We start from the raw sequence: 20,593 nt of genomic DNA on the forward strand, positions 1-20,593 counted from the left end.
GCAGAGCAGAGAGGAGTCTAGAGTGTACAGGTGAGGAAGTAGATAGGGCCCTACCCATTCTGGGGCTGCATCTTGAACTTTTTTTTTTTTTTAATATATTTTATTGATTTTTTACAGAGAGGAAGGGAGAGAGATAGAGAGTTAGAAGCATCGATGAGAGAGAAACATCGATCAGCTGCCTCCTGCACATCTCCCCACTGGGGATGTGCCTGCAACCCAGGTACATGCCCTTGACTGGAATCGAACCTGGGACCTTTCAGTCCGCAGGCCGACGCTCTATCCACTTAGCCAAACCGGTTTCGGCTTGAACTTTTTGGTAGAAATTATTATAGATATAAGAGATATAGATATAATATAGATATATAGATAGATATAGATATAGGTATAGATATAGATATATGACATACTCATATTTAAATATTGCCATGTAAGATTTTTATACTACTCTTGAGTCAGGTTAATAATAGGAAAATTATTATCCTCTTTTATATAGTAAATTTTCCATTTTTTAGTTATTCAGATTTTAATTGTTTTTAATTCACAAAAATAAGTAAAATTAAAGATACAGTTCTTTTAGATTATTCTTTAGTCTCCATGTTTGGTCTTTTAAAATAATGGATAAAAAAGGCAACTCCACAACGTTCAAGGAAAAAGTACATTTTTCAAATTGTTCCCTTAATGGAGAAATCACTTTGAAAGTCTCTTTAGAAATGGAAATTTTCATTTCTAATATTTCTCCTCTTGGAAGAAATTTCCTGTTTCTGGCATGTTGCATTTCAAGAATACTGAATGATGAAAATTACAGCCATAGGAATTGCTGAATATAATTTTATCTTAAACAGAGAAATTTAAAAAGTTTTAAGTTTTGTATTTGTTTTTCTTTAAGTTAAACTTTCCTTTCCAAATATTCTCTTTTAATGCCTTTAACTTATGTTCATAGAATACCCAGAGGGGAACTTTTAAAATTGTTCCAAAATAAAACAACCTAAACCTTCTTTATTTTTCCCAAAATTTCAACTCAAGGCAGTGCCCTACTCCAGGGACTACAAAAGAAAGTATGAGTTCTTCCGAAGAAAGTTGAAGAAGCAGGTTAGTGATACTTATAATGAGTTTTTAAGAATGAATGTTATGTACACTTAAGGTAATGGGAAATGCCTTTTTAAATGGATGGAGATACAAAAAAAAAAGGGAAAAGAAAATAGTAAGAGGATTTGTTCTATATTTGTAACAACTTTAAATAGTTTCCTATTGGGAAAGGATGCTTATTTTTTTTATATACCTTTAGAGACCACAATTATTTTATGTCTTTATTTTTCAAGATATCCTGTAATCTAGAAAAGTAATATTAAAAGTTTGCTTTTAAAGAACTCTAATGTAGTTTCCTGGTGGGGTTTGTGGGGATTGGGCTTGGTAGAATCTGAGCAAGAGTAGCTGCAGAGATTATCTCCTCTTGGTCTTTCACTGTGTCGGACTCTCTGGATTCCTGTTCTGCTTTGACCATTGTTTTCCAGTGATCGTCATTCATTCTCTACAGTTTCAGTTATAACAAACTATAATTTGAAAGTGCAACTGTGGTTGGAACAGTGCTCTTGTTGCTTGTCTCCTTGTACTTATCACATCTGTTCACTGCACTTCTTTCCATCATTAAAAATTTAATATGTTTGGAATTAAACTCATTATCTACGCATCTATTTCATTTCTGTTTGGTAATGACCATATTTTTAATAAACCTTTCGAATTTGCTCACCTTTTCCCCTTCCCCTGCAGTTTAGGAATACTACCAGTAGGTGGCTATATTGGGTTACATTTTCTTGCATTCTAAGCCAGACGCCTGCTTTTACACATTCAAGAGCCAACATTTAACAAAAATGAAATATAATAGGTGTTTAGTGCAACTATTGTATGCCTAAATAAAATCCTAATATATCAGCAACTTTTAAAACTCATCTTCAATAAAAATGGTTAAAATTGCTTTAGAAATTTGTTTTCTACTTCTTAAAATTCTTTGGGATTTTAAGTTTTTGTTGGTTTATTTGCCTGGTAAATATTTTCAGTCTTAATGAAAAATTGCTGGTGAAATAGGAGGACTAACTTCTCCTTTTGTCACACTGAACACTTATAAACATGTTACAATATCTAATTGTTTATGTCTTCCAGGCAGCAGGAAATATGGAACAAGGCCTTTATAAACAGGTCACAGAACACAGAACTTATAATGAAAGCAGTAATACTTATTGAGCTTTCACTATATACTGGGCAGTCTTCTTAGCAAGTTAAATGTACTATTCATATAATCCCTACAATAAGGAAGGGACTTTTTGAAATGAATAAAAGTACTTTTAATAATGCATGAGATAATTAAATCATAATGGGGTTTGAAAATCCATGCAACTAAATAACAGTGGGTATAGAATTAAGTGAAAACACATTCATGGATATCTATAGCCTTCTACTCTGCCTAAGAAAGGGTAACAGTAATGGGTTCAACATCAAATTTATAAATTAGAAGAAAAAAGCAGAATATACTTAAATCATTTAAAGTTTAAAAAAAGCAACAATAAATGAAAGAAGAGATTTTTAAAATTGTGAAATTAAATCTGTTTTAAATTACTTTGTGAGGAATAATAGACATCTCCTAAAGAAAAAAACACACAAAACACAAACCGCTCTTATAAGTGTAAGAGGACTGAAATGACATTTACATCACAATTAACATATAAGAGAAAATTAAAAACTACTATAAACTTTTAGATTTGAAGACTTATTTGAAATAATCAATTTAGACAAGTTCCTAGAAAAACATCACTTTCTAAAATTGGCCCAGGACATCAGTTAAATTTGAATATTTCTGGGAAAAGTTTTTTTAATAGAATTTTTAATATTTCAATTAAAATTGCCGTACAATATTATATTTGTTTTAGATGTACACCCCAGTAATTAGACATTATGTAACTTAAGTGATTATCCTAATAAATCTTGTACTCATTTGACACCATACATAGTTATTAGAATATTAGTGACTATATTCTCTATGCTGTACTTTATATCCTCATGACTATTCTGTAACTACCAATTTATACTCCTTAATCCCTTCACCTTTTCTACCCATCCCCCCAACGTCCCTCCCATCTGGTCCCTCCCATTCTCTGTTCTGAATCTGTTTCTATTCTGCTTGTTCATCTATTTTGTTTTTAGATTCAGTTGTTGATAGGTATGTATTTATTGCCATTTTATTGTTCATATTGTCGTCGTCTCCTCCTCCTCCTCCTCCTCCTCCTCCTCCTCCTCCTTCAAAAAGACCCTTTAACATTTCATGTAGTACTGGTTTGGTGGTGATGAACTCCTTTAAATGTTTCTGGTCTGGGAAGCTCTTTATATGCCAGGGGTGGGACTGTTATCACATTTTACAGGTGAGGAAACTGGGGCACCGAGAGATTAGATAATGTGATCAAGTTCCATGGTTGTTGTGGCAAAGCTACAGAGTCCATGTTCTCAGCCATCATGACATATATCGGTGATTAAGAGAGAAAATTTGTGAGGAAATTATCCACATTGCAACAAAGGTATATTAAGAGTTAAAAGCATGAGTGAGCGGTAAGAAACAAGGTGTCATTCCCGAAGAATAGCATAGGAGGCGAAGAATCTGACTCTCCCCACCCCCCTCCATTTAACAAAAAATCGCCGGCATGATTCAAACAATGAAATCCCTATCTGGACACATCACTCCAAAAGAGCAGACACCAAGACAGAGGTGAAAAATTAAAAATCAGCGCTACAAAGCCTTGAGCTACCTTTAAGCTTGACCTCTGCCTTATCCTTAACAATGTAGCACATTCTTTAAGAGCTGAGACCCAAGAGCTATGCCTTTCTTAACTTCTGTCCTCAGTTTCTTCATCCATAAGATGGAGATGTAATAGTAGCTTCTTCATAGCGCTGTTATGGGGCGTAATCGCATTAGCCCATTAAAATGTGGGGAACAGTGCCTCTCACAGCCTGAAAATATTAATACCTATTAAAGAGTGAATGAGACAGACTCCAAGGAGGAATGGTGGGAGCGGGGAAAATCCCTGACCTGACAGGCAGGCAACAAGTAGCAGGCAGCAGCTACATTGTAGGTCACAGGTGGGTCTTCATGGGAACTTAATATGCAAAGGACTATTCCTGAAACACCTTCGCCTGAGAGTTACTGCCACCATCGGTAGCTTCTTCTTCAGATATAAAAGTCAGAAGTCTGTGTTATTAAGTGATTAGAGAAAACGCATGAATGCTATCATACCAGCGGTTCTCAACCTGTGGGTCGCGAACAATGAAAATACATCCTGCATATCGGATATTTACATTACGATTCATAACAGTAGCAAGATTACAGTTATGAAGTAGCAACGAAAATAATTTTATGGTTGGGGGTCACCACAGCATGAGGAACTGTATTAAAGGGTCGCGGCATTAGGAAGGTTGAGAACCACAGCTAGAGGAACAATTCCTAGTCATGCTTTCCCTGAAAAGGGGTCTCGGCACAAGGTAGAATACAGTGAATTGTAGAAGCTTCCTGAGAGAGGAATTTGCCGTTGTGTTGAACTGATTTAAACCAGAAGCCTCTCTTCTCTGGGCTTTCAGAACGACATTCCAAACAAGTTAGAAATGAAACTTCGCCGAACAACTGTCCTCGAGGACTCTTACAGGAGGATTATGGGTGTCAAGAGAGCGGACTTCCTCAAGGCTCGACTCTGGATTGAGTTTGACGGCGAAAAAGGATTAGATTACGGAGGAGTCGCCAGAGAGTGGTTCTTCCTGATCTCGAAGGAAATGTTTAACCCTTATTACGGGTTGTTTGAATATTCTGCTACGTAAGCACCTTTACAGTGACCGTATACAGACAAAGACATCACTGTCCTAAAGTGCCAGAGTTGTATGGTGCAAGGAAACTGTGTGGTTCGCTGTGCCACACAGAAGGAAGAGGAGCACTAATGTTGTTTCAAAAATAACTTTTTAAATTATGGCAAAATACACTTAACATAAAATTTTCCATTTTAACCATTTTAAAGTGAGTGTACAGTTCATGGCAGTAAGTACTCTCACATCGTTGTGCGAGCATCAGCACCATCCATCTCTAGAACTTTGCCATCATCCCAAACTGAAACTCCATACCCATTCAACGCTAACCCTCTCAGGCCCTGGCAGCCTCCACTTTACTACGTTCTGTCTCTGTGAATGTGTCACCTGTAGGCACCGCATATATGTGGACTCATACAGCATTGGCTTTTTGTGACTGACTTAATTCATTAGCATAATGTCCTCAAAGTACATCTGTATTGTAGAATGTGTCAGAATGTCCTTCCTTTTGAAGGCTAAATAATATCCCATTATGCTATATAGAGGCCCAGTGAACGAAATGTGTGCATGGGAAAGGTCACTAGCAGCTGCTGGCTGCCAGCCAGGGCCTTCCTTCATTCCGCACCACCCCCTGCTGGTCCCGGAGGGGACACTTTGCATATTAGGCTTTTATATATATAGATACCACATTTTGTTTCTCCATTTATCTTTCAATGAACATTTGGGTTATTGCTCCCTTTTGACAGAAATTACTGTTTTGAAAACCATTCAATCCAGAGGTTTAATATGGTTCTAAAAGAGGTAAACAACTCTAAAAAGAGAGTGATAATTTATAATTATCGGTCATATTTAAATTTTTATGTGAAATACAGAGAGGAGCATTTAAATGTGGTTGTCTTTGCAGGGATAATTATACCCTGCAGATAAATCCAAATTCTGGATTGTGTAATGAAGATCACCTCTCCTACTTCAAGTTTATTGGCCGGGTAGCTGGAATGGCAGTTTATCATGGCAAACTGTTGGATGGTTAGTATTCAGCTTAAAACTTTCTTATGTGTAATTATAATTATTATATTATAATGTAATTATAATGTGATGATCTGATTTCTTTCACTTGGTAATCATTTTAAAAATATTTGCTTTCTTGCAAGGTTTTTTCATCCGCCCATTTTACAAGATGATGCTACACAAACCAATAACACTTCATGACATGGAATCAGTGGTATGTCATTTTCACTTACAATATATAGAGAGAATAATTTAACAGGCAACTGAATATTTTAAAGAGTTAGCTTTTAAAGATGAAGAAATTAATAGATTATAATGTTCCAAAATATAAATGAACATTTCTCCCAACATTTTATTATGAAAAACTTCTAACATATAATAAGGTAAAAAGATTTTACAGTGGACATGTGTATAGCCACTACCCAGATTCCACCACTGGCTTTTTATTTATATTTACTTATCACATACCTATTCACCCCTCTATCCATCAATCCATTTTGTTTTTCTGATACATTTCAAAGAAAGTTGCAGATATCAGTAAACTTCTCCTTAAATACTTCAATATGCTGAACAACATTTTAATGTATTTCTCACATCAGCATTTGAATTGTGATCATTTATCATGAATGGCATATGTTTTCAAAATATCAGTTCAAAGGCAAGACCTTGAGATTAGGCCTCTATAAAGAAACAGAAACGTAAGGATTAAATCCCTCACTGTGGCCCATGCTGAATAGCCTCAAACACTGTGTGCACATGGGTTCCAAGACCTCTTCCTCGGCACCACGTTCACTTTGTGTCCCCTTTCTGTGACACAATATCAGTGTGAACAGTATAATTCTTTACAAATCATGAGGTTGTACAGTTACTTGAGTTGGTTAATTGAGGTTCTGTATTTGAGGTTATTCTTTAGCTTGGGCCAGGTATAAATAACAGCCCTCTCACTGCTACTTAAACAGTACACACACAGTCTCACAGGCCACGTGAGAAAGGTGCTATGTGCTCCTGGGTAGCCATGGAAGTTACGATTCATCTGAAAGCTGCTTTATTGACCTTTAACTGGGTAATAAAATTTTTACCTCCACTGCTTCCACACAGAGATAAAGTTCTAAACTTTTAAGCAGGCCCCACTCTATTGGTGTATATATTTTTTACTCTCACATGTACTAGTCATCCATCTCTAGCTATATAAATAAGAGGGTAATATGCTAAGTGTCCGTCCGGGTAATGACATCACGTAGCACCACCTGGCTTCCTCTCCCTAGCGACTAGCCTCCTTGCAGTTTCTTCAGCCCAGGAACCCAGCTTGCTTTATAGCCAGGTGGAAACGTTTTACACTTTAACCAAATGTCTGTGAAACGTTTTCCCGTGCCTCATCTCATTTGATCCTCACAGAAGTTCTGGAGTAGGTAGATAGGAGACTTGGTGGAATCCTATTTTCTTTCCATTTGCTGGAAAATGGAGATTTAGAAAGCTTAGAAACTTGACCCGACTGAAAAGAAGAAATGGTGGACCGTGAAAATGACTTCAGGTTTTTTCACTGTGCAGAATAGTCAAACACTGCTGCAGTTAAATATTTTACCCTTTGTTCTCCCTGTGTGATCTACAATAATAATAATCTGCTTCATGTTGATATTTACTGCTGCACTGCTGACAATTACCTGAAAGAGAAGTTGGGGTGCTTCACTGGGCTGGAAAAAGCTTAGCTAAACCAGAAAGCAGGTCTAATTAAGCAAGTTTATTCTATACCTATAAAAGGCTAAGTTGACTCGCGCATGCACGATACATATAAAGCTCTCACTGGCGCCAGTTGCATGCGTTTCGATCTGTCATTGTCAGTTGTGAATATGGTTGACACTTCTATTATAGAGAAAGGGTGAATAGTGATATTAAAATATTTCTTCTAATTAATTTCCTTTCAATGTATATGAATTCGTGCACCGGGCCATTAGTCTATAATACATGTGAATGTATGGAAAAGGTGTCCAATGACTTTTTCACCTTTGGTCCCATTATTCCTTCAGACTCTCAGTATACTTCCTTTGCAGGTGCAAGTGTCTTCTTTCTATATGTATACAGATGTTAAATATGTAATTTTCCCCATCTAGGATAGTGAATATTACAATTCACTAAGATGGATTCTTGAAAATGATCCAACAGAACTGGACCTCAGGTTTGTCATAGATGAAGAACTTTTTGGACAGGTTTGTAAACTTTGATGAATTAAAATGGTACATGAAAGAATGATACAAATGTTATAACAAGTTTAGACATTAAATAATGTATATACTCAAAACATTTCTGTGCTTTATTTTTAAATTTATTTTCCAGTAACAAAAGCTGTCTCTCAGCAAGAATTTCTGCTTTCTTTGACATTTGACTCATTCCGTGTTTATTTTAGTAAAACTAATATTTTAAGTTTTCTTAGTTTTGAATGGATTTAATTTAAAACACCAGGTTTCTGGTATAACTATAATATGTATATTTTTTTTTTTCACTAAACTAACACATGAAGGTGTCATGCTTTATTTTAGACACATCAGCACGAGTTGAAAGTTGGTGGATCAGAAATAGTTGTCACCAATAAGAACAAAAAGGAATATATTTAGTAAGTATTTTGTTAGTAAGTGCTTTGCCATACTTAGTAAATACTTTGCTGGAAATAATTTCGTACGTCTTTCCAGGAAGACTCTTTGTCGTTCTCTCTCTTTCCCAGTAGCCTGCTAGAGTCACGATGTCGCTTTCTCTGTCTTTAACAATGCCGTGTCGCCCACTCAGATTCAGGGTTTGCCTTGGGCTTAGCTAGTCTTTATTTTTCGTTTGTTTGTTTCTACGAAGGATAAATATGCCTTGAATTTTTTTCTTGATTTGTGTGAAAAAGACAGACTTTTTTGTTTCTTTTAGCCTTGTAATACAGTGGCGATTTGTGAATCGAATCCAGAAGCAAATGGCTGCTTTTAAAGAGGTACGCATCTTCTTTTGTTTGCTCTTCTGTAATTGCAAAGTATAATCCATAAACTGTAAATATTGGGGCTTCTCATATCCAAGAAAAATTAGCATGTGACTTCCCAATTTAATTAGATTTTTATATTAACAAAATACTCAGTCATTCAAGAGGTCCATGCAGTAAACCTTGACAGTCCCCCCTCCCATTGCCCTTACCGTCCCCAGTCCCACACCTTTCACCTTCAGTGAGCTTAGTGAACAAAGGAACGAGAGTGCTGTAAGAATAGCGGGATATGCCATTGTTTCTTTTCCTGTGTGGGATCACACTATACCTGTTGGTTTGTGACTTGCTTTCTTATCAGATATTTACTGGAGATCTTACCATGTCAAGAGATATAGCTGTCATTTTTCATGGCTGCATTTTATTCATAATATTAATTCTTAAGTTATTTAAACTTCCCCCAACTGATAGACATTTGGGCTATTATCAGGGCATTCATTTCTTAAGATAATTTAAAATTTCCTGTTAAATATTTTTTACATAATTTTTCATTTATTCAATATTGAGTACTGGTGCTACATCAGACAAAAAGACATAAGCCGTACTATCAGGAAGCAGAGTATCTAAAACTTGAAATGGACAGATGTAAGCCTGCAGTGCTAGGGAAGCCCGGAAGAGAGGGAGAGACCAGAGTGGGGAGAGTGGAGGCTGGGCAGGGAAGGACTAGAGGGATTGGCCAGACACAGAAAGGAGGGAAATGCAGTTCTGAGAGAGCAGCAATTGAGACCGACTACACACACATTTGACAGCAGACAAGCAATTCCAGTCCTGGAAAAGAGGATGCAAAAGGTGAAACTAAACCTGGAGAGCTGGCCAAAAGCCAGATTGTGAAGGGCCTGTTAGTTTTCTCTGAAGTCCAGTGAGAGGAAGGGAAGTGGGGTTAAGATGCAATGTACACTTTAGTCAGACCATTCTGGAACTGATATGCAGTGAATTAGAAGAGGAATGGTCTAGTTGGGAAAGAGCTATAGAATCCGGGTGAAGAATGGATTAGGAACCAAGAAAGTGGTGCTGTGGGTGCATCTGAACGGTCTTCAGGAGGGGAGATCCACAGCATAGGGTGACTAAAGGATGGGTAGTTGGGGTGGCAGTATGGATTTGGGAATCGCCTGTGAATGTGTAGTGGAGCTGTGGACCAGATCAGATGGAAAATTCAAAAGAACAGGAAGGTGAAAGAGTCTGGCCACATGTGGAAACCTGGGAACACCAACATTTAAAGGATGGACAGTGAGAAAAGGAGACTTCAAAGGAATTAGCAAAGGCAGACAGAGACATAAGAGCAAAACCATCAACAGCGAAGTTTCAAGAACAAAGATGTTTTCAACAATGTACTGCAGAGAAGCCAAATGAGACATGGAATTAGACAGTGCTCACTGGATGTAGCCGCAAAGTTGCTTTGACTTTTTCCCAGGACAGCTTCGGGGAAGCAGAGGCACAGAGGTCAGATTGCAATGGGTTGAGGGAAAGACAGGAGGTGAGCAAGTAGATCTGATAACATGTAACACTGTCAAGAACTTGGCTGTGAAGAGAAGAAAGGGGTGTTTGCTCTTTGGTTTTGTTTTTAACGTAGATATGGCTAGAGTGCACTTAAATGCATGAAGAGTAAGCTGGTAAGAGAAGGAGGTTTAGTGCGGTGAGCTTGAGGAAGCAGGTGAAGCACAGAGAGGGAGTGGTACCTCCCTCCACCGCAGTGGGAAGGAGGCTGTGGTGGATGTTGGTGCTGGTTGTATGTGGGGAGGTGGAAGGTTGAGTGAATTCCATCCTGCATAATTGCCTCTATGGCTCTCTCCAATAGAAATGATCTCCTGTAAAGAAGGGGTGACATTGAGGAGGGGGGCTCGAGGAGTACAGGGAAGCTTTAAAATTGCCACTTCGAGGAATCTCTGAGAGAACAGACTAGGGACACATAGCTTCCTGCCAATATTGAAATCCCGGTTGAGTTGAGAATTGGGTTATTGTTAGGACACTCATTTCTTAAGCTAACTTAAAATCTTCTGCTAAATATTTATCACATAATTTTTCATTTATTCAATATTGAACACTGACGATGTGTCTTGTGCTGTGTCAGGCAAAAAAGCATAGCTGTCAGGAAGCAGAGTATCTAAAACGTGAAATAGACAGACACGAGCACGAATGTGTAATGGTAGGAACTGTGTGGATGTGGGCTTGCTCCAGAAGCACCCAGGAGCTGAAGTAGAGGGTTGCCCATTGACCCTGCTTACCAGGTTTTTAAATCCATTCTTTCTTCTAGGGATTTTTTGAACTAATACCACAGGATCTCATCAAAATTTTCGATGAAAATGAGCTCGAGGTAAGAAACATTTTTACGTTAAAATGAAACTTTGGTGCTCGTTATTTTTCTCATCGACAGTTTGACATTTCTGATTATGTAGCTTCTTATGTGTGGGTTGGGAGATGTCGATGTGAACGACTGGAGAGAACACACCAAGTACAAAAATGGCTACAGCGTCAATCATCAAGTCATCCAGTGGTTTTGGAAGGTAATTGAGAGCTTCTGTTTCCATAAATTACTTTCGATAGATTCGATCATACTTAACTATACTAGCTACTTTCTCGTACATAAGACAGAATATAGCCCAGCAAAAGATATCTTTGATTTCGTACTATATACCTCTACCTTCTGGGTATGGTCCCAACCTCCATCCACATTAGTAGGTACTAGTAAGTAAGTAAAATGTTCAGAATCTAGCAAATGGCAGTGACAGCTAAAATAGGCACTTGGTTTCTTACTGAAGAAGGGACTCTTCCAGAAAACCTGTAACAAACTGCAGTGTATTGTCTAGGACTCCTACGTGGCTCCTTTTAATGTGATTTTCAGTCGTATGGAGAAATGTGTATACCATTCAATAAGTATAATTTTTATAAAAACCACGACTCACATCTGAGAAGAAATTTTTGTCACTTTATTAGGCTTACTCTCTTATAAGCCTTGGAAATAAGGTTTTCAAGAACTTTGTAAACGACCCATAAACACAAGTTTAACTAAAAGGAACATGCAGATTTACTAAGTGGTCAGTACTGCTCTAACTAAATTCGGACAGTATACTTTTCAGGATAGTTTTGGTGCCTTTTCCCCCAATGATAGTCCTAAATGCTGTTTTTATGTTATTCAGGCTGTTTTAATGATGGATTCAGAAAAAAGAATAAGATTACTTCAGTTCGTCACTGGCACGTCTCGAGTGCCTATGAATGGATTTGCCGAACTATATGGTAAGGGTTTTCCATCAGCATTTAAAAATGGGGCAATGCCAGTTGTCTTTGTCATGGCTGATTAGTCTTCAAGCCTCTGTCATTCACACAGACGTTTAGCTTAATAAAAAAGATTTTGAAATGATTTAATTAGATACACTCAAGTAGGCCGAAATATACGTACACCTTCTAATGAGATAGCAAAGGAGAAAACTGGGACATGAAATGACTTGAGTTACTTTCCCTCCTTGAATTTTAAATTTCTCCTTCCAATACAGAAAGAGCGTTGCCTGTAGTGTGAGTTTAGGGCAAGTTCCACAGTGTTAGTAAGTGTGCACCAAACAGCAAGGAGTGTCAGAAGAATACATACGGGGAAATACTGGACTAGACAAAGTTAAACTGGTTCCCTTGGGTCTTCTTCAGTTACTGTGGGGAAAAAAAAAGCAGATTTTCCAAAGTTACTTGGTCATGGAATCCTTGGGGCAGAGGGGGGGCGGGGCAGGATTTGGAGGGTGGAGAGTCTCGTTAGGCTACTGTTTCTCAGCCCTGTGGGATATGGACACTGGGGGTAAGAATGCACCTATCTCTTGCTATTCAGAATAACTATCCATTAAGTTTTCTATAAAGTGAAATTCTGTCCTTTTTTTTTTTTTAAATCCTCACCCGAGGATATTTTTCCATTGATATTTAGAGAGCGTGGAAGGCGGGGGAGGGGAGAGAGAGAGAGAAATATCGATGTCTCACATTGATCGGTTGTCTCCCACAAGCACCCCGGCCAGGGCAGAGGATAGAGCCTGCAACCAAGGTACATGCTCTTGACTGGAATCAAACTCAGGACCCTTTAGTCCACAGGCCAGTGCTCTATCCACTGAGCAAAACTGGCCAGGGCTAACGTGAAATTCTATATAGCCTATCAAACTATTTTCTGGTCTATTAACCTCATAGCTCTAGAGGTGTGTTTTGTTATAAAAAAAAAAAATAGAAGGAGAAGGAGAAAGAAGAAAAAAGAAGTACTGTTTCTGATATAGAGCACAGCAATTTGTCTCATATCTTAACATATTGTTTATTGGAATTACATTTATTTGCTTTTAAAGATACCAAGGCTGGCCAGGTAGCTCAGTTGATTAGAATGTCGTCGCAATACACCAAGGTTGTGGGTTCGATCCCCAGTCAGGGCACATGCGAGAGTCAACCAGCGTGAGAGTGTTTCTCTCTCTGTCTGTCTCTCTCTTTCACTAAATAAATAAAGAAAGCAAGAAGAACAGGTCATTCAGAGAAAGCATTGCCAAGAGGGGAGCCCCACTCAGAGCAACAAGGATTAGACTTGTTCAGGGAAGGGGAAGTCGGGGACTGCTGCCTAGGTGGTTGCCAGGCTGACTTTCCGGGCATATAGAAAGCTCCTGCGACCTGATGGGATTGCTAACCCCCTCTGTCTCCTCCTTGGAAAACCTGATATTGTTAAACTTCATTTATATTTGCTGGCAAAACCTGTCAAGCTGCTGCCACTTTTTTGGAACAAGCATGTCAAACTCACAGCCCACGGGCCGCGTGCCTCGTTTATTTGGCCCGTGTTGGCCTTTGAGTTTGCCATGCTTGATCTAGAACAGGGATGGCGAACCTATGACACGTGTGTCAGAGGTGACACGCGAACTCATTTTTTGGGTTGATTTTTCTTTGTGAAATGGCATTTAAATATATAAAATAAATATCAAAAATATAAGTCTTTGTTTTACTATGGCTGCAAATATCAAAAAATTTCTGTATGTGACACGGCACCAGAGTTAAGTTAGGGTTTTTCAAAATGCTGACACGCCGAGCTCAAAAGGTTCGCCATCGCTGGGCTAGAGTAACCATCCACAGGGAGAAGAAGGAGAGGGCGCTTTGCCGCTAGTCAGTGTGCTCATTCCCTGCCTAATTGGATGTCTTGGCATTTGTCTTCCTGGTGTTTTCACCCGACTCCCTTTCCTGCCGCTCCTGCTCTGCTGTAGCCATTCCCTAGAGAAAATCATGGCAAACACCCTTTTCATCTCTACCTCCACTTCCCTGTTCTCTGCATCCAGGCCTACAGGCATCCACTGATTTCACAGACTTTGGAATTTGGGGAAAATATCCCACACACAGAGCCAGAGATGTATTAGAATATAAATTCAAGTTATTTTGTATTTACAGAGGACGATGTTGCTACAAAATATTAATATTACTATGTGATATTATCTAGCCAATGAAAAGTATGTTGAGTGTATATAGATTGACTTAGAAGGAGTCTTCCCAATGGATTGTTCAGGTGAGAGAATCAAGAGGCTGGGAAATAGATAAGACTTCCTATTCTGGAAAACAAATGATGACAGAAGCACTGACGTGTTAACTGTGAACGTAATTGTGACGTGTGAAAAGCATGTGATGTGCTTTTTGAGAAAACAGGATGGAGAAAAGTATGGACGGTTACATGTTGGGTTGTCAGCATTGATTCCCTGGGTGGTTGGAGGATGTTCAGGATTAGAGGAGGAAGAAGCTAAGTGAAAACACCAAAGGAAAAAAGAGTTTCTAGAAATATCCATAATAGAAGGAAAATGTAGCATGTGTAACGTAATCACATTCTATTTATATGCACATGCACAAAAGATTCATGATGGGATGTTTACTCAGATTTATTAGTGGAATTTGAAGTGATTTTTACATCATATTTTTCTTGATTTAATTTTTGCAGTAAATTTTATAATCGGAAAAATTAAAGCTGTTTCCAGTGGGACACCTAAAAAAAAAAGAAAAAGAAAATGCCATTTTCTCTGTGTCCCTGTGAAGGAGGCGGCCTCCAGAAATGCAGGGTGCCCTGGCCGGTGTGGCTCCGTTGTTTGGGCGTCGTCCTGTGCACTGAGAGGTGCCTCTTTGATTCCTGGTCAGGGCACCTGTCTGGTTGCAGGCTCCATCCCTGATAGGGGGTGTGCAGGGGGCAGCCGATTGATGTTTCACTCTCACAGCAGTGTTTCCCCTCCTTCTCCCTTCCTCTCTCTCTCAAAATCAATTTAAAAATCTCTTTTAAAAAGGAGAAAAAAAAGAAATGCGGGACTAGGAAACAGCAAAAGCACCTTGGGCAGCTCACCCCAGGGGCGGGGTGATTCGGTGGAAAGGAATCCCCATTCCATGGCGGGCAATATAACCTTCAGGCATAGGACGGCCTTCATTTCTTTGGAGTTTTAAAAAACCAGATGAGTTCTCTGTGTGTTTAAGTTCTACAATAGAAAACGTGAGTTGTGAAATGCCTAGGGTTTCCTGTAAAGAGTAAATGAAACCAAAGCAATTCTTCTTCCTTATAGGCTCAAATGGACCACAGTCTTTTACAGTTGAGCAGTGGGGTACCCCTGAAAAGCTGCCAAGAGCCCATACGTGGTAAGCAGATTCTTACTCTCTGAGAGAACACGTTCTCAGAGAGCAAAGTTCTTTTGGTACAGAAGGCCCCTCTGTGCTATGGAGGAGGAGGAGGAGGGGGAGGGGCAGGGAAGAGAGGGGGAGGGGCAAGGAAGAGAGGAGGAGGGGGAGGGAAGAGAGGAAGAGGGGGAGGGAAGAAAAGAGGAGGGGGAAGAGGAGACAGCAACACCAACCCAAGGTAGGTTGGAGTTTGAAGTCCAGGTAGCTGCACATTGGAGATGCAACGTCAACTGTTGACCCTGTGTTGCCTCCATCGCATGAATGATGGGTCATGCCAAGAGGGTAGACCATTGCCTTTCGGAGGTTGAAGTGACAGAGGAACCCAGACATTTGGTGGTGGGGGCGGGGGAGAGGACTTTACCAAGAGGTCCTGGGCAGAGTCCGTGCCTAGAGCGCAGTCCTGTATCTTCATTCCCCCGCAGTGATGACACGTCTTTTATACTCGCTTTGTCAGTGTCTGCCATAACCAGTTCCTCTCTGTTTTTCAGCTTTAATCGACTGGACTTGCCACCCTATGAATCATTTGAAGAATTATGGGATAAACTTCAGGTGGCAATTGAGAACACTCAGGGTTTTGATGGAGTTGATTAGATTACAAGTAACAATCTAGGGTGTTTTACTGCCACGTTTTTTATAAGCAACATCTTGACTTAAAATTTTCCGGGGAACTACTAAAACTTAGCCATTGATTCTTCCCAGATATTGGAGAAAATCACATAAATGCATTAGAAGAAATAGTGTGCCGACTTTACCAGTATTTCATCCCCTTTAAAAGAATGTGTTGCATTTGCACAGTTGTTTCATTCTGTCTTTAGAGTTCACACTCCAGGACCCAAGTCCTTTGTGCCTGAAATAGCGAATGTGTCCGTAACGTTTACCTCCTTTCCAGTACTCGCCAGGCAGTCCTTTCTTAGACTACTGAAATGATAACTGTGAAATACTTGCGATAAGTGTCATGTGTGAAGAGTTTGATGCTTTTTGAGAAGGGAAACCCAAATTTGGAAAAGGAGACTTAAATATTGAGTAAACTACACTATATTTAGTGCTGCCTACAGTTATTTATTGCTCGGTAGACCTATCTAATGCACCTTACTGCCCAGATTTTTGGAACAACCTTGGAAAGTGTGTTACTATATTTTTAGTCAACTGACTCACTGGCAATAACAACAGAAAAAATTGTTTACTTCTTCATTTTAAAAGTATTTGGTTTTTGTTCATATGTGGTTTTGCCCAACAAAGTGGTGTATAAGACGTGAAGCAAATTCAGATTTGCAGAGGGTGGAAAGTATTAACGCCGTCCTCTTGCCTCCATATCCTTATGGTTCATCGGAGTAGTCATCACTCTCATGTTGTAGTTTAGTTCAAAGAATTCCTTCTTCCCACAGTAAGCTAACGCTCCACAAAGCAGTATTTCTAAGTATGTCTCGAAGAGCTAAGTTCAATGTATAGTACTTGCCTTTACTAGACATTCTTTACACTTGCACAATTATGTAGTAACTCTATGTTTACAGGGTTTATTATGTTTACACATTAAGCTAATTCCTGTAGTTGCCTTTTTGTATTTTTAGTATGTCACTTTAGTCATAAAACCAAATAATTTGTTAAAAAGTAACCAAAGAATAGCTATAATGCATAATTTGTATTAAATTTATTACCACATTTCTTATGCTTTTTAAAAAACATACTGTTTACTTTGAAAGTGATGATGTTTTACTATAACTCCCAAACTCTTTAGCAAAATGTTACAGATAGAATCCTACTTGAATCAAATTCAAGTACCTGAAAACCACCTCCATCCAACGAATGTGTCTGAAATGTCTGCTGTGCACATAGCACTGTGCGAGGCCCTGGGTGACAGTCTTCAGCTCCCAAGAAATCTAGCTCAGCCCTCATCCACAAGGAACTTACAGCGTGTGAAAGCATTTTTAAACCATCAGCGTAGGGGTGAGCAGAACAAGGCGAAAGGGAACGTGTCTCAGTGTGCCTGCCAAGTAGTGCGCCAAGACTGTGTTTCTATCGGAATGATTATATAGAAAACGCTCTTGCGAAAAGTTAAACCTGTTTCTCAATATGGTATCTTGGGGATTTAGGAATCATTGTAAATATCATATAAGAGTTATGAATCCTCTTAAATACATATATGTACATATCCTCTGAGAGTTGTAAGAGGTGCTTCTGGCTATTGGTTTAAGTTGGTTGGTATAATAAGATGGTTACCTGCTGGCCCCTGGTAGAGATCTCGCACGTGGCAGTAGCAAAACCACTTTCCAAACAGCTCAGCTTCGGGGAAGGAACTCACAGGTCACTGCACTCTGTGTTTCATCTCCACTTGGGCTAACCAGCGTTCAGGCAAGATCAGCAGGCAGGTGTAGTCCGTAATTTTATCACTCACCTGCTGTTTAAACTGAAGCAACTTATTCAACCTCTCTGGGCTCCCTGTTTCATCACCTGTCAAATGGGAATCATCATGCCCACCCTCAGCACCACGTCAGATGGCTGTTTCGGAGAGGTGTCTTGTAAAGTATTCTGCAAGCAGAAGATGCTTTGTGTCGGCTGTCAGATTTTGTCAAATCAGGCGTGGACACTAACTATACTCCCAAAGAAGGATCTCTTTATTTAAAAATAAACGGACTGCTAATAGACAAGGAAGTAGGAACATCCCTGATACCGAATACATACACACATACATGCATACATATGTTTAACGATGCGTGGGTCTTACCATCAGAATCCATTGTCTCCACGTCAGCAATGTAATTAACATGGGCCAGTAAATTTTGGAATGTTCTCATTATGTAGAACTGAATGTGAAAACTAGTTTTGTTCAAACAGGAATTTACCACCTGCGTGCTTAAATGTCACTTCTGTAAAATACCATAGCCGATATCAGAGCTTGAGAAAATATAAAGCTCGCTGTTCATCTGATGTTCCTTTGGATGATCCTGTAATAAGACCAGGGTGTTAATAAGACCAGACTTACCCCCATCAGCCCCCAGCCACAGGCCATCATCCCTCTGTCTCCCAGCCGTGGGCTGACAGTCTGGGAGGAACCTGGATCCAGCAGCACAGACAGAACAGCATCTCTCATGCATCCTGTGGCTGGAGAGTAGGTAGGGTCATTTTCTTAAAGCATATTTTTCTAGAAATGATAAGCACATAATTTTAGCCTATATTTTCTCTGTAATCAAATTTTAACATCGACATAAAATTGTATTACAAATGCATTTCCTCCTAACTGAAATTTAAATGCTATTTGTTTTCATTCTTTATTTATAATACTAAAATTATTCCATATAATTATTAAGTTAAACACAATTTGTCTGATTCTAAGCCATTTGACCTTGTTTTTAAAAATCCAATATGGTAAATCTGTATATATCAAGATTAGTGTATCAACATTTATTGAATACTTTAAAGTATAAAATCATTTTTTAAAGATCTTGATGCCTCAAATAAAGTTCTATTCTCATTAAAAAAAACACACACACACAAATAACTGTGATTCCTTTTAAATAGAAATGCCTCCAAGCCAGTGTTCTGGGTGACGTCTCCTGACCTAGTTCTTTGCAGCAACACAGATGGGATTCTCAAGACAATTCTGCGTTTATATCTGATGAACTAACATCGTTACATATTATACACTATTAACCATAGGTAGTCTCCACTTTACAAGCAGGTCATGTTCCAAAAGTCTGATTGTTAGTGAGATATCCAGAAGACAAAATAATAAAGTTACAAGTGGACTGGATTTCAGGCACTGCCTGCTGGTCATTAGAAAGGCCTTCAACCTAGCCATTGTCGACAACATTGTTTCTATGAGGAAAGGAGTTCTGAGAGTTAGTTCAGAACGGAGGATCTTTGCCTCCTCCATCTTGGGCACCTGGAAGTTTCCCAGCTAGAAAGGAATCCACTCCCCTCCCGGCGCCAGGCCAGCCTTTTGTTTCTGCTAAAATCCAGAGATTCCTTGGGACTCAGGCCACCGCCTTCTCTGCTTCCACCCCTCTGCTCGGTGCTAGCCAGCTCTAGCACTGGCTAGCCCACACCACGCATCACCTAAAAACAAAGGGCTTCCGCAGCTTTTCGTTTTTGAAAGTTAAAGAGGAGCACTACGTTAGCACCCCATGCTGCTGGTCTCTTCTTGCACCGGATTCCATGTGGTCCCTCCAGCCCCCGCCAGTGTGTCCTTTCAGGGCCACAAATCCGGTCAGGTTACTCTACAGTCAAAACACCTCTGGGGTCCCTCAGAGCCAGAAACAAAGCAGCCCAAACCTGTTGGCATGAAATGCAGTCTGTCCTCTACACGAGTTCCACCTTCTATCATCCTCACTCAGGCACTGGTGCTCCACCCTCTCCAGCCCCTCTCCAGCCCCTAATCATCTCAGAGTGTCCGGTGCCTGCTTTCATCCCTCACTTGAGAAATCACTCCTTTTGGGCCAGTGGAAAGGGGCCGTTGGGTATTTACTTGCATGAATGGCATTTCAATGGTATTGCAATTCTTTTTTTTACATAATTGACTCCCACACCCTTTTGGGTAGCTTGAGAACAAAGACGACTTTGTATACATCTTTTTAATATGTTCATTTACCAACACATAAATATTTGATAAATTGACGATCTGATGAGTACTGTTTGTGTATACAGTCCATTCAATGCACATGCTCTGAGCACCAGTGTCCCCATCACTGTACAACATGCAGGAAGTTCCGTGTTTAGGGGGACATTGGGGTCTAAATACACACACACACACACACAGAGAGAGAGAGAGAGGGGGGCGGTGCTTGATTAAGATCCTGCTGAGAGCCCGGGTCTGCAGTAAACATTTAAGTGTATCCCATTTAATCTTCATGAAAACTCAGCGAGGCAGGTTTTATAGGCTCAAGAAGGGCAAGTAATTCACCTGAGGCAACACAGCTTGCACACTCAGTGGGTGATGAACTACAACAGAAACTATGGACCCCTACAAACAAATTACCAAGGTGTACTAGTATTTGTTTTCTATTGCTGCATAACAAATTCTGCACTATAAATTTAGCAGCTAAAATCAACACCCACTTTTTTTTAATTGATTTCAGAGAGGAAAGGAGAGGGGGGGCAGAGAGAGAAACATCA

The 20,593-nt window shown here is 39.5% G+C and overlaps 1 protein-coding gene across 3 annotated transcripts in view; it reads left to right on the top strand.

The window, feature by feature from the left end:
• The window catches only part of NEDD4 (NEDD4 E3 ubiquitin protein ligase), a 121,081-nt gene extending 102,120 nt beyond the window's left edge, over positions 1-18,961 (top strand). For all 3 annotated transcript variants that reach the window (XM_059700393.1, XM_059700402.1, XM_059700386.1), the window contains 12 exons: positions 1,024-1,089; positions 4,618-4,847; positions 5,738-5,859; positions 5,985-6,055; positions 7,950-8,045; positions 8,376-8,449; positions 8,746-8,806; positions 11,100-11,159; positions 11,242-11,349; positions 11,983-12,079; positions 15,373-15,445; positions 15,973-18,961. In XM_059700393.1, the coding sequence (XP_059556376.1) occupies positions 1,024-1,089; positions 4,618-4,847; positions 5,738-5,859; positions 5,985-6,055; positions 7,950-8,045; positions 8,376-8,449; positions 8,746-8,806; positions 11,100-11,159; positions 11,242-11,349; positions 11,983-12,079; positions 15,373-15,445; positions 15,973-16,075 (1,161 nt within the window). In that variant the 3' untranslated portion in view covers positions 16,076-18,961. The remainder of the gene's footprint in view (positions 1-1,023; positions 1,090-4,617; positions 4,848-5,737; positions 5,860-5,984; positions 6,056-7,949; positions 8,046-8,375; positions 8,450-8,745; positions 8,807-11,099; positions 11,160-11,241; positions 11,350-11,982; positions 12,080-15,372; positions 15,446-15,972) is intronic.
• Positions 18,962-20,593: the final 1,632 nt, after the last annotated feature.

Source organism: Myotis daubentonii, chromosome 1, assembly GCF_963259705.1.
Source record: "Myotis daubentonii chromosome 1, mMyoDau2.1, whole genome shotgun sequence".
NCBI classification, from domain to species: Eukaryota; Metazoa; Chordata; class Mammalia; order Chiroptera; family Vespertilionidae; genus Myotis; species Myotis daubentonii.